Source organism: Anomaloglossus baeobatrachus, chromosome 2 (assembly GCF_048569485.1).
Source record: "Anomaloglossus baeobatrachus isolate aAnoBae1 chromosome 2, aAnoBae1.hap1, whole genome shotgun sequence".
Taxonomy (NCBI): domain Eukaryota; kingdom Metazoa; phylum Chordata; class Amphibia; order Anura; family Aromobatidae; genus Anomaloglossus; species Anomaloglossus baeobatrachus.
The window spans coordinates 706,112,294-706,127,195 of NC_134354.1; the positions used below are offsets into that span (position 1 = coordinate 706,112,294).

Sequence of the window (14,902 nt, forward strand, 5' to 3'; positions counted from 1 at the left end):
AAATAAAGAAAACAAGTGACGAGAAGAAACTGTATTTTTTTCATTAGATAGATATGCTTCTTTCCTCCACTTGTCAGTCACTTTTTATCTCCTGAACTAATCAGTATTAGAAAGTGAAGAAAAGGCTCCAGCTCGAGGAAAATGTAAGTAAGAATTGCTTGTCTTAATTTCATTTCAACTCTAAAACTTGAATTTAAACAGTCAGTGAAAAATAGACAATACAGTACGTGAATGTCATCCATGTGCTGTCTGATTATTTTTCTTGAACTCATAGACTTCCATGGTCAAGTTTGGCCTGATCAATATCGTAGAAGACTCCATGCTTTTCTGTGGGGCACTTCGTGATAGGAAAACAATCGGACAAGACTATCATAGATGAGAAAAAAAAACATGAAAAGCACTTGTATGTGAAAAACTGATATCTGAGTCTTTACTGACTCCCTTTTGTCATTAGTTACAAATGCTATTTAAAATGATGATAATACCACGGTGAAAATCTGTGGAGAGTTTTGTGAGAGTGAATTATAAATTTATATTGTACTCTGAAGAGGATGGGCAACCAGTGCAATGACTGGCACAGGGTGGAGGCATAAGTGTACTGGTTGGAAAGGAATATGATCCTGGCTGCTGAATTCAGGATGGTTTGGAAAGGGGAAAGTTTAGTAAGAAGGAGAGATCCAGATAAATAATGATAACGCAGCTCAATAGCAAGTGACAAGTTCCAGCTGTCCTAGTTACAATGGCCTGTGTATCTACACATCTTAGCTGTCAGGCAATGAGTCCTTTCCCCAGACTTTACTGCAGTCATTTATATGTGGTTGTGTGGCGCCCCTGAGGCTCAGTCGCTACAGGGTACTGCATCTCCCTTAAGATGTAGTACTCATCATGGGTAATGAGAGGTTAATCGCTGGTGTTTCTCACATTCACACAACAGACACAGTTAGGTGTTTTCCCAACAGGGGGATGTACTAGGGTAGGCTGGGGGTGGCCATCACGAAGCATGGGACTTCCTGGTCACTAGGACAACCACCTGGGGGCGGGCACCACTGGGGGAACAGGGAAGGAGCATCTTCACACATAGTTACTTAGTTAGCCTTGGGCACAGCTTGGGGTGGGATGCACACTTGGGACCTCGGTCCAATCGTCTACCTCACACTTCTGGGAGCACCAAGGGATCAGCGGCTTGGAGCAGTTAGCTCAGCCCGGGTTCTCCACAGCTACATGGGATTTCAGGGTCTGCGGAGAGTGCAGGAAACACCCGCAGCCCGTTCCACATATCGGTACTGGAGGAACCCCGACCAGGAAGGAGACACAATGGGAGCAGCGGCGGTGACCTCGCATTGCTTGGGATTGGCTGGGCCCATCACAGCGGTGGACAGTAATGCAGCGACCGGGTTACCTAAAGAACTGTGAGTAAAACACCTGGAACCCGCAGAGACTGTGGCCGCCTGTTCTTGCCGGCTGCGCCGCGCTGCGCTTCGATGCCTACCATTACTACTCCCCTCATCATCCTCCCAGGGACCCGCTTCATCTGTGGGAAGCAGAAACATCTCGGCTGCTACTACCATCAGCCCCGGAGGACAGCGACAGCAGTGGCGGCTAATTCCCTGGCCGCATACCGCAGGTGGCGTCACAAAATCAAAACCTCCATTACCACCACCCCCTCCTTTATTGAACACCTCGGGGCCACCCCGTGACCTCCCCAGACCCAACATCGCCAGCCCAGTGATGAGTAACTTAATCCCTTGCCCCGTGGGTGCTACAGTTGTATATAGTGATAATGTACTGTATATATCTAATAAGTGTACATGTGTATGTGCATGCCTGGATAGTGACCATGTGCATGTAGACTATGTAATGGGTGCTGCCTCTAACCCCGGACACATACCTCTTCATTGGTAATTCTGAAGCTGTCATACATTGCATATCTTGTATTCCCCTGCCAATCCATCAGATCTATCTTCAGGGACATTTCTCCTGCACAGTGATAGAGAGGAATAATCTATCATTAGCTTTTGTAGCAACTCTGCAAGATCTGTACGGGAGATAAATAGCTAAAACATTTATACTAATGTGAAAGACTGATAATAAATGATAGCTTATAGCATCTTTGTAATAATGAATGACACAGGCGGTACATCCAGGTTAAGGGGGCACTTACTATGTTATAACTGAGATCTTTTTCCGTTATGGAATTTTACATTTATAATAAGATTCAAAGTATTAATTGTGGCAAATGTGCATTAAAAAAGGAGACTTACGGCCGTTCAGCAGGTGAAAAATGTGATCATTCCCCAACCAGTGTTCATCATTTCTTTTTTTAAAGAGGCCAAATCCTTTTTTATACTCCTGCCAATTCCTAGGTAGTAGAGGGAGGCAGATGAGGTATAATCAGAAGTTATAAGCTCTTCTATAAAATATTCTAAAGTACCATAACAGGTAGAGTAGTGTTCTACATTATTATTATTATTTTTTATTATTATAGTGCCATTTATTCCATGGCGCTTTGCAAGTGAAAACGGGTATACATACAAACTAGTACAATACTCATACACAATAGAAGGTACAGACTGATACAGGAGGAGAGAGGACCCTGCCCGCGAGGAATCACAGTCTACAGGGAATAGGTGAGGGCACAATAGGTGAGGACAGAGCTGGTTGCGCAGTGGTCTACTGGACTGAGGGTTATTGTAGGTTGTGGGCTTGTCGGAAGAGATGGGTCTTCAGGTTCCTCTTGAAGGTTTCCATGATAGGTGAGAGTCTGATATGCTGGGGTAGAGCGTTCCAAAGAATGAGGGAGATGCGGGAGAAATCTTGGATGCGATTGTGGCAAGAGGAGATAAGAGAGGAATAGGGAAGGAGATCTTGTGAGGATCAGAGGTTGCATTCAGGTATGTACCGGGAGACTAGGTCACAGATGTAAGGAGGAGACAGGTTGTGGATGGCTTTGTATGTCATGGTTAATGTTTTGAAATGGAGTCTTTGCCAATCTCTTCACCACCTTTCCATGGCATATCATGGCGAGGCTGGGGAATAGCAGGGGGAGTAGTCAGGCAGCAAAGTTTAGTATAGATTGGAGGGTTGCAAGAATGTTGGAAGGGAGGCCAGAGATCAGTAGGTTGCAGTAGTCCAGGCAGTAAAAGATGAGGGCATGTGTGAAGCCCCACAGGTGTTGTGTCGGCGCATTACCTTCAGGGACTCCACGTGGATAAACAGTCTGGTAACAGGTAGGGAACCTTCTCTTTAGGATTTTCGTGACGCCACTCTCGGTATTGCGGTCAGGGTGACCGCCACTGCAGATTAAGGGGTGCCTGGGGCTGATGGTGGGTGCAGTCAGTTGTAGTGGCCTCCCGAGAGTGAGGCAAGCCCCAGGGTCCTGTGTAAGTGTGTGGAACCACAAGGCGCAGAATGACTCAAACACAGTCCAGGCAGTCTTTCAGGGCTTTTACTCACAGTTGATGGCAGGGTGAGTAACCCGGGCGTAGCTGGGATGAACCAGGCTGGAACCAGGTATCCTTCCGGCTGGCTGATGAGGGTGACTACCAACTCTTCTTCCTAGTCCTTTGTGTTTTGGGGTGACCCCTACTTGAGGCCCTGCTGGGGTCGCCCAGGGAAGTTGCTGCTGCCTGTTCTCCCCTCGTTATGGCCCGTTTGCTTGTAGCCTGGACCAGGTCACTCCGGCTGCTTGCCTCCTGTGAACTATGGGCCCTCTCTTTGCTACGTGGCTGCGGACTCTGTGGTGGTATGGTGTGGGTCTGATGTGCCCCCACCGGCAGGTTTGGCAGGAGAAAATTGGATGAATCTCTGCACTGGGACCTGGTACCTCCCTGGCAGTCCCCTTACTCTGCCACCTCTTTGCTCTCTCTAGCCTTGGGTGGATTTCGGGTGGCACTACCAGCTGACCAATCTCCCCCGTCGGTAGTCACTGCGTGTACGTTGTCAGATTGTGCCAGACTCCAGGGTCTGCTGCATGGGACTGCTCTCCCTGAGCTGCACTCACTAACGGGCTCACTACTCCTCCTCTCCTGTTCTTGTCTACGCAACCTAGCAACCAGGCTCTCTACCACACCCCTTGAGTGGACATGGAGGCCCCGCCCCCTCCTGGATTCCCCAGGGGTCCTCCCAAAGGTAGATGTGCGAGACCTGATTACTAGGCGCCTGTGTAGTCACACCTCGGCCAGCCTTCTGGATTACCTGTATTGTACTGCCCCCAGCATGGGTGCAGTACTCAGTGGTGCCTGACCAAGTCAGGGGCGCTACACATGCTCTAGTGTTTTTGCTATCTCCGCAGTTATGTATCATATGAATGTCCTTACTCGCTTACTTTAATAGCTCATTATAATCAGTTTTGCAAAGTTCAACTGTCCTACCATTCGGTGTAGGTCAGAATGGATGGACCCCGACCAATTAACAACTGATCACTTATTCTGTGGATTAGTGATAACTAGTTTTAACCCTAGAACCCTTTTAAGAATATTGGATACATTTCTATAATCAATAAAATTTAATTATAATGGGCATTACTAAGCTACTTTAAAGCATTATTCTTAATATGTCTCTTAAAGGGAATCTGTCACCAGGTTTTTGCCACCTAATCTGACAGCAGCATAATTTATAGACAGAGACCCTGATTCCAGTGATGTGTCACTTACTTGGCTGCTTAGTGTAGTTTTGATAATATCAGCTTAATCAGCACATTATCATTACAGGACTACTTGGCGTTCTGCAGGTTGTCCAGCATATTCATGAGCTCTGTACATCTGCTAGATCTGCAGCAGAGAAAACACTAATTTTATCAAAATGACAGCAAACATCTCAGTAAGTGGCACATCACTGGAATGTGTCTTTACATTATGCTGCTCTCAGATGAGCTAGCAAATATCTGGTGACAGATTCCCTTTCATAAGTGCTCCTGAGGATTCAGATTGGACCAGCGTCACTCCACTGGTCCGCAATGTGCGCTCTCCAAATGTGCAAGCACAAGCAACTTTGCCTCCACGTCATTGGGACAGCACAGGTGCAATGGAGCCAGTCGGAGGCAGGAATCTTGCTATCTTGGTGAGAAAACCATTTTAACGTTTCATTTTTAGTGGCATCACTAAGCTGCCTTAAAGGAAATCTGTTACCAGGTTTTTGATATGTAATCTGAGAGCAGTAAATTGTAGGATTAGAGACCCCGATTACAGGAATGTGCCACTTACTGGGCTGTGTTTTGCTTTTTTTAATGCAATCATTGCTTATCAGCAGGTTATTATCATTACAGGACAAATTGTCACATGCAGAGTAGTCCAACCCTGCCGCCAGTACTGATTAGCAGCTCTCTGTCACTATACAATGTACACAGAAAGTTGTGGTGTAGGCAGGGTTATACATTGCTCAAAAAGTGAATTCTGCTAGATCCGCAGCAGATAAAACTGTGACTTTATCATAACTGTTACACCAAGTATAGTAAGTGATGCATCACTGGAGTCAGGGTCTCTGTCCCTTCCTGATGGTGCTGTCAGATTACATAGCAAAAACCTGATGACTTATTCCCTTTAAAATATCCCCTGCAAATCTGTGTAGAGGTTAGGAGCGAAGTACAGCGAACTCCTCCAGTGGAGGCTATAGGCAACCAAACTTTTATCATTTATCTCTGTATGGCTGTAGGATGGAAAGCAAAGGATCTGCACCTCTGAATATATGAGTAGAAAATGGTAGACCTATTTGGAACCTTCCCCTCCCAATCATTAGGTTTTAACTGCAGTCACATAATATACAGTACAAGCATATAGTCATCAAATAAAATACACAAGTCTCATATATTCATTCATTCATTCTCGCCTGGATTATCGTAACTCTACTAATTGGTCTCCCTGTTACTAAACTCTCCCCTCTCCAATCCATTCTGAATTCCGCAGCCAGGATCATTTTCCTCTGCAGCCGCTTCACTGATGCCTCTGCTCTGTGCCAGTCATTGCACTGGTTGCCTATCCACTACAGAATCCAACATAAACTTATCACTCTCACTCACAAAGCTCTCCACGGTTCTGCACCACCCTACATCTCCTCCCTCATCTCTGTCTATCACCCCACCTGTGCCCTCCGCTCTGCTAATGACTTAAGACTGACATCCTCAACAATTCGAACCTCTCACTCCCGTCTTCAAGATTTCTCACGAGCTGCGCCTATGCTCTGGAACACACTACCAAGAGCAATCCGATTAATTTCCAACATCCACACCTTTAAGCAGGCCCTAAAAACGCATTTCTTTAGACTCGCCTATCACCTCACCGCCCTCATCTAATCTAGTCCCTTTCTGCCCTTCCTAAAATTTACTTCCAGTTCTCGTCCCCTGTACCTGTATAAATTCTCACCGACGGGTTCATGCAGCTGCTTTTGAATCCCCTATTAAATCGATGGCTGGACCATATATGACAAGCTTTTCTCCCCTCCATTCACCTTTTGTGTCTCCCCTATTTCCTCATAGACTGTAGCTTACGAGCAGGGCCCTCACTCCTCCTGGTATCTTAATTTTGTTATTTTGTAATGTCTCATGTTGTCTGTACATGTCCCCTCTGAATTGTAAAGCACTGCGGAATATGTTGGCGCTATAGAAATAAAAATTATTATTATATATGCAACGTTTCCATAGATTTGACTATTTACCTGTTAAAACTGACTTTTCCATTGCTGCGCCGCTGGATTACTGTCCATCCTCCGCCATCGGACATGTCACAATACACTGTGAATGGCTCGGTTTGGGGGCCTGGTTGCACACGATAGTAGCCGCTTTGCTTTTTACCACTTTCAAAAATAGCTGAGCAATCTGTAGGGAGCATTAATCATATGATGCCATGCTGTAGAAGCCGGTCAGACAAAGAAGATTCTGAATGCGCATTAGGCCTCATTCATACATCACAAGTTTTGATCAGTGTTTTATCAGTATTTGTTGTCAAAACCAGGGTCATCTCCAAAACACAGAACAGGGCTCAATCTTTCAATTATGCAAAAATATTGAGGTGTGAATGAGGTCTAATGTGGATTTTCTCATCGGATAATGCATTAGGTGACCCCATAATAGTCAATAATGTGTCCTGGTCATGACTAAAAGGGAATCTGTCAGCAGCTTTTTGCTATGTAATCTGAGGACAGCATACTGCAGGGGTTAAACACTGAATTCAGCTATATGTCAATTATTATGCAGTATGCTGTTGGTTACTTACAATGAAGGTTTTATCACCAGGTGATTATCACTGCCTGGACTACAGGGTGCACGGCTGCTAGTCTGGCCATGTCCTTCCTGTAATAAGCAGCTCACTGTCAATGGACAATGCCCATAGAAAGATGTGGTGTGGGAGGGGTTAACTTTCTGAGCTGTGCTACTTGATATGTCGCGGGCGGAGGAGGGGACGCCGCGCTCTCCCACTGCTCGGGTCCGGCTGCCGCTGCGGCTGCTGCGGCCTGCTGCTGCTGCTCGGTGGCTCGAGCGATGGGCCGGATCCCGGGGACTCGAGCGGCGCTCCTCGCCCGTGAGTGAAAGGGGATAGGTTGTTGGGATAGTTTATTGTCCGTGACGCCACCCACGGTTGTGGTGATTAAGTGGACACCACCGCTGCTCTTTCTGGGGAGCCCGGGAGTGATGGTATGGAGCAGCCAGTTGTTGGTTTGCCCCTCCGTGGGTATTGGTTTTGGTGGTCCCGGGGCCCAGTGATGGGGTTGGTATGGTGGACAGGCGGGTATGGGGCCTGCGGAGGTGCAGGGGCAGCGCTGTGCCGCATGGCACGGAGGTACTCACTCAGCCAGTAAACATGACACAGTTCTCGGTAAACAAACGGCTGGTTGGACGGGTCCCTCGGACGGTTACGGTGCTGATGTTCCATGCAGTTAGCAATGACTGTCTCTTCCCTGCACCTATGTAAAGTCTTTTTGGTAGCGATGGGTTCCCACCGGTTACCCGCTCCCTGACCTGGACATGAGCCGGAGGAGCCCCTCTCTTGCCCGCAGGCGCTGGCCCTGGGAAACTGGTGCCTTGGCGGTGGCGGTGTCTCCCCTTAACGGTCGGACTGTTGCCTTCAATCGGGACTTGGTTGTTAGGAGACAGAGGTCCCCTTCACTGACGGATTTGGCAAATTATGGCGACTCCTAGCCTTGCCGGGATCCGAAAGGCCCCTGCCCTGGTGCTGACTGTTCTTCGTATACCACTCCGGTCCCGCTGGGTCACCACCCATCCGCGGTCCTTCCGGCAACCTCCAAGCTGTCCCCCTGCAGACTATCACCGCCGTCTGCTGACCTTGCTGTCTCAGTCTGGGGCACACACCCGGACCAACTTCAGGCTTTCTTAACTGTTCCTTTTCTGTCACCACTCTTACTGTCCTCCTTTACCACTTCACTGTTTACTCCTTCACTTCCCTAGCTTAACTGCCTGGTTTTCCCGCCTCCAGGGCTGTGAACTCCTCGGTGGGCGGAGCCAACCACCTGGCCCACCCCCTGGTGTGGACATCAGCCCCTGGAGGAAGGCAACAAGGATTTTAGGTTAGCCTTGGTGTTCCTGCAGGGAATGTGGGGTGCATGTGATGTTGTGACCTGTGACCCCTGGCTTGCCCAGGGCGTCACAGATACATCTTACATAGTTAAATAGTTACATAGGATGAAAAAAGACCTAGGTCCATCTAGTTCAACCTTCCTCCACCAGTTCTACATTTTGTCCCTAAGTCATTTATAACCAACAATGTTTTGTGTACTGAGGAAATCATCCAGCCCTTTTATGAAAGCTGTTATAGTATCTGCCATTACTACCTCTTGTGGTAGGGCATTCCACAGTCTGACTGCTCTAACTGTAAAGAACCCTCTCCTATTTAGCTGTCGGAATCGCTTTTCTTCCACTCGCAGTGAGTGCCCCCTGGTCCTTAGTATTGTCTTTGGAAGGAATAAGTCATGTTCCAGTCCTTTATATTGACCACACATGTATTTATACATATAAATGAGATCTCCTCTGAGACGTCTTTTTTCTAAGCTAAACATATCTAACTTTTTCAACCTGTCATCATGTGGGCGGCCTCCATTCCTTGTAATAATCTAGTTACCGCCTTTGAACTCACCTTAACTTCTGAATGTCCTTTTTAAAATGTGGAGCCCAAAACTGGATCCCGTATTCCAGATGTGGCCTTACAAGTGATTTATAGAGGGGTAACAATACGTTGGGATCACTGTGATCTATTCTCTTTTTATACACCCTAAAATCTTGTTTGCTTTAGCAGCTGCTGCCTGACATTGAGTGCTGCTGCTCAGCTTATTTGTAATGAGAATACCCAAGTCCACTTCAGAAAGTTAGAAAGGAATCCAGGGCACTGCTCCACACGTTTGTTCAACTGCTATATAGTCAAAGTTCATGGCAAACAGGCAAGAATCGGTGCTGCTCTGGGGTGCTCATTATGGAAAAGAATGGTGGTGTATGTAATTTTTTGTCCATGTGGACATTTCTACATTGGAAAAACTATAAGGCAGCTCTTTATAAGATTCAGGGAGCACAGAAATTCGATTGCAAGTGGTGTAGGGGCAACGAGATTAATCATATAAAAGAAAGACACAATGCTGACTGTAATGTTTTATCTTTTGCTGGTTTAGAATTAGTGGAACCTGTGGCTAGGGGTGGAGACACCCATAAAATGCTGCTCAGAAAAGAGGCAGAACATATTATGAGATATAATGCCACAGGTCCACTAGGACTAAATGATACAAATGATTTGTGTTTTTTTAGGATAGACTTGTATATGAAAAAAGTACAATTACTACTGTTAAACTGTTGCTACTCCTTTAAGATTTTGGTGATATATTGTTTTTAATATATTTTAATTATGTGACATCAATCACATGTTCTATGTGTTTAAAACGGACATGATGTCATACGCTCTCAGACCAGCTGAAGCACTGAGTGAAAGTGCGAAACGGCCGTCGTCTGACGTGTCTGGTGGTGCGCTCCCTCCCCGCCAGCCCCCCCACACATGTAACATTCACGTTTGAATAAACAACCTTCTGCACAGCAAAAACTGGTGAGTGCCATTCCTCTACAAGTTCATAGAATACCCAAGTCCTTCTCCTGTTCTGTAGTCCCGAGTTTTCTTCCATTTAATGTATACGCAGCTATAGGATTACTCCGTCCTAGGTGCATTACTTTACATTTATCAACATTAAATCCATTTGCTCAGTATCTGCCCATTATGACATCTTATCCAGATCTTTTTGTAATATTGTACTATCAAGGTCAATTTTCAATATCCTACATAGTTTGGTGTCGTCAGCAAAGACTGACACTTTACTATCAATCCCATCCACAAGATCATTAATAAAGAAGTTTAAAAAGAATCGGTCCTAGCACAGATCTGATTCTGTCACAACTGCTGCACCCACTAAACTAAGTGATGCATCATTGGATTCAGGGTCTCTTTGCCTGCATTATGCTGTTCTCAGATGAGGTAGAAAAAAAACTACTGACAGATTCCCTTTAAAGGGGCATAAATCGTGACTGTATCCTGAGCATGCAGCGTTGTATTAATTCCCAGAGAATGTAGACACAAATCCAGGTGTGGGCGACAGATATAGAGACAGATATAGATACAGATACATACACACCTGCATCACGGACAATGAGATTCCCGTCTGTTGGAGGAATCTGGACGCTGTCAGTTCTGCTTTTAGCCAAATTGCTCTTATAATATTTGCTCCTTACAGAGTGATAGTTGTTTTCTCTGAGATCTTTCAGTTGAAGTCTTCCCAACTCCAGCTTGTTTTCCAAGACTTGGATCTGGTGGAGAAGTTTTGCATTGTCCATGCGGCAGACATCTATGTCCTTCCCAAAGAACGAGAAATAACAATAATGCATTTATTTACAGAAGACTGACCTGACTGAGTAACAATAGAATTTCCTATAAAATAACAATTCTTATACCTCTTATATCTCAGCTTCCCTTTATCAATAGGGCAGATCCCTGCAAATGGCCACTGAGAATTTAGTGCTGCGTCAGAGGACACAAATAAATGGTTACAGCCCATTGGTCAATATTTTCATATATTTCCAGGAGGAATAGGAGAGGAACAGTTGCCCAAAAAATTGATGCCCCAGAATTGTTATTTCACAGGGAATAGATGGAACATAAAAATATTGGTATTCCCCGTGAAATTACAATTCTGGAGCATCTTTACATAGAAATCTGCATTTTGCCAATCCTCTGTTATTCCTCCTGGAAATGTAAATTGACACTGGATACAAATCTGATTTTTTTTTTCCTTATTCTGAACATCCTATTGGAAAAACTACAGACAGCCAATATGTTTTTACTTATGGAAAAATTGCAAATCAAATTATATGTATGAAAGGTGATATATGCCTATAAACTAATATAGACAGATATGGAGACATCAGCAGAAATGACCGAACTGAATACTATGAATTGCATCCCCAACTTCACATATAGGAGTCTCCATCCGTGCATTTATAAATCATTGCTGACCTTTGCAATCTAATGTAGGAATATATAGGAATTATATTCTTAGAATGTATATGTAACCCTATAGAATGTATAGGATCCTCTTCCCTCTGTACCAGTTTGTCTATTGTAATTTGTATATGTATGCTTTATGTAACCCCTTCTCATGTACAGCACCATGGAATTAATGGTGCTCTATAAATAAATATTATTATTAATAATAATAATAATAATGATGATAATAATATACTTGATACACTTTCAAACTCAAAGGTCGAAAAAATTAGAAACTATAGGCCACTTTACACACAACGCCATCGCTAGCGATGTCGTTGCTGATCGCACTCGCCCCCGTCATTTGTGCGTCACATGCAAATCGCTGCCCGTGGCGCACAACATCATTAGTCCCCGTCACCATACTTACCTGCCTAGCGATGTCGCTGTGGCCGGCGAACAGCGTCTTTTCTAAGGGGGCGGTTCGTGCGGCGTCACTGCAACATCACAAGGCAGGTGTCCAATAGAAGCGGAGGGGTGGAGAGTGCCGCATGAAGGACACGCCCACCTCGTTGCCGGAGGACGCAGGAACGCTGTTGTTCGTTGTTCCTCGGGTGTCACACGTAGCGATGTGTGCTGCCTCAGGAACGACGAACAACCTGCGTCCAAAAGCAGCAACGATATTTGAGATTAGAACGACGTGTCAACGATCAACGATGGGGTGAGTATTTTTGATCGTTAGCGGTCGCTGGTACATGTCACATGCAACGACGTCGCTAACGAGGCCGGATGTGCGTCACGAATTCCGTGACCCCAACGACATCTCGTTAGTGATGTCGTTGCGTGTAAAGTGGCCTTATGACTTATCTATAATTTTTTTTCACAAATTACTGCAAAGGTTCTTTGTACAATGATCTAGGAAAAATGATATATTAACAAATACAATACAAATTTTATACCATGCAGATACAGCAGTGTCCACTAGATGTCACTATGTCTCTACACTTTACCGGTTGCTGTAGTTGAGCCATAAATTAATACAAGTATAATATTGGGCCATGTTCAGACCTGATGGGATTACCTGCAAATTATAGAACAATATACAGTATGTTCAAAACCAACATGAAATGGAATGAATCTGTGTATATATATATATATATATATATATATATATATATATATATATATATATATATATATATAATATAGAAAATGCTGCTGGAAAAACCTACATGAGGAATCGGGCTCAAGCTATGTTCACATGATGGTATTTCCATTCCAAGTGCTGTCCGTGGAAAAAACTGATCAATATTATTCAGTAGGGTGAGACGACCATCTTTATACACGTCAGTGATACTTCTTGTATACAAAAAAGATTTGCGTTTCATCGGTATATCTGACCAGAGTTTGATCAGTGTCAGTTTTTACCATCACAATTGCATCAATTTTTCTCAGATGAAAACAATAACTGATGAATATTTCTTAATCTTCTTCTATCAAACTGTCCGTGAAAAACATACCACCACAGATGGTATCCGATCGGGTGCTGCCCGATTTTGTCTCTGATCCATAGACTTGCATTTCTGAGTTGGATTCGAAACTCGAATCAATATCAGACAAGTCTCCACAAATTTTTACGGTCTACTCCGACTGAGTAAAAGATTGGACAACTGACTAAAGGGTGCTTTACACGCTGCGGCATCGCTAACGATATATCGTCGGGGTCACGTCGTTAGTGACGCACATCCGGCGCCGTTAGCGACATCGCAGCGTGTGACACCAAGGAGCGACGATCAACAAGCACAAAAACATCAAAAATCATTGCTCGTTGACACGTCGCTCCTTTCCCAAATATCGTTGCTACCACAGGTACGATGTTGTTCGTCGTTCCTGTGGCAGCACACATCGCTGTGTGTGAGACCGCAGGAGCGACGAACAGCTCCTTACCTGCGTCCACTGGCAATGAGGAAGGAAGGAGGTGGGCAGCATGTTACGGCCGCTCATCTCCGCCCCTCCTCTGCTATTGGACGGCTGCCATGTGACGTCGATGTGACGCCGCACGAACCGCCCCCCTTAGAAAGGAGGCGGATCGCCGGCCAGAGCGACGTCGCAGGGAAGGTAAGTCCGTGTGACGGGTGTTAGCAATGTTGTGCGCCACAGGGCAGCAATTTGCCTGTGACGCACAATTGACAGGGGCAGTGTGTAAAGTACCCTTTACCCTAAAAATTAAACCTTGATGTCTGAAAGAGCACTTAGATACAAATTCCATCCCCCCCAAAAATGTGTCATCTGCAGAAAACAAAATTTACAAGACCAGAAATAGTTTCCTATGTTAATAATGGTAGTGTATCTGTAAAAATCAGATGCTATAATGCTATACAGTTGATCTCTGTGGGTTCAGATCCCCCTCCCATAGACTTGAATAGGTGAGTGTCATCTGAAATACAGAATAGACTAGTGCATACTGCCATTTGTTTCACAGATTTATCTGAACAGCTCTATTAAAGACAATCTGTCAGCAGGTTTTTGCTACCTCATCTGAGAGCAGTATAATGTAGAGAAAGAGATCCTGAATCCAACGATGTATCACTTAGTATACTGGGTACAGCAGTTATGACACAACCTGAGTTCTTAGGCTATGTGCGCACGTTGCGTATTTACATGCAGTTACGCTGCGATCTGCACCGCAGCGTAACTGCATGCGTCCTGCGTCCCCTGCATAATCTATGAAGATTATGCAGGAGACGTGCGCACGTGGCGTATTAGAGCGCAGCGCTTCGGCTGCTGCCCGAAGCGCGCGTTCTAAGAAGTGACATGTCACTTCTTTCCTGCGCTCTGACTGCAGCCCCTGCTCTGTCTATGGGAGGGGCTGCAGTCAGAGCGCATGAAATCGGCTTTTTTTTTTTTCATTCCGGATTCTTTCTGCAGCGATTTGAAGCGCACGTGTGCTGTTCAAATCGCTGCAGAAATTTCTGCAGGGACAGAACGCTACGTGTGCACATAGCCTTAGGCTGGTTTCACACTACGTCTTTTTAACATCCGTTGAAAACGTTTTTTTAACGGAAGTACGGATCCTGTGCAAATCCGTTTTGTGTTTAATGCATTTTCAATGGACTCACGTCCACTTCCGTTTGCATTCGTTTGCGTCCGTTAGACGCAGGATCCGTCATTTTGCGTTAATTTAACATGTTTCAAAAACGCAACATGTAGCGTTTTTTGGCTTTGTCAAATTAACGTATGTCACAGGATCCTTGACATTGCACCGCGAGCTGCAATGCATGTCAATGAGTGCTGGATCCTGCCTACCAAAAGTCGTTCAGTTGCGTTATAACAGGATCCTGATTCTGTACTGAGCATGCCCGGTACAGGGTCTCTCTCTCTCTCTCTCTCTCTCTCTCTCTCTCTCTCTCAAATTCAAATTCAAATTCAAATATGCTTTATTG

The 14,902-nt window shown here is 45.2% G+C and overlaps 1 protein-coding gene across 1 annotated transcript in view; it reads right to left on the minus strand.

Moving 5' to 3' along the window:
- Nucleotides 1–14,902, minus strand: part of LOC142292152 (fibrinogen-like protein 1) — a 79,442-nt gene that overhangs the window by 14,837 nt on the left and 49,703 nt on the right. Inside the window, exons 3-6 of the mRNA XM_075337305.1 lie at nucleotides 10,612–10,828; nucleotides 6,649–6,808; nucleotides 2,262–2,359; nucleotides 1,889–1,977 (exon numbers count right to left, since the gene is read on the minus strand). Of these exons, the coding sequence (XP_075193420.1) occupies nucleotides 1,889–1,977; nucleotides 2,262–2,359; nucleotides 6,649–6,808; nucleotides 10,612–10,828 (564 nt within the window). The remainder of the gene's footprint in view (nucleotides 1–1,888; nucleotides 1,978–2,261; nucleotides 2,360–6,648; nucleotides 6,809–10,611; nucleotides 10,829–14,902) is intronic.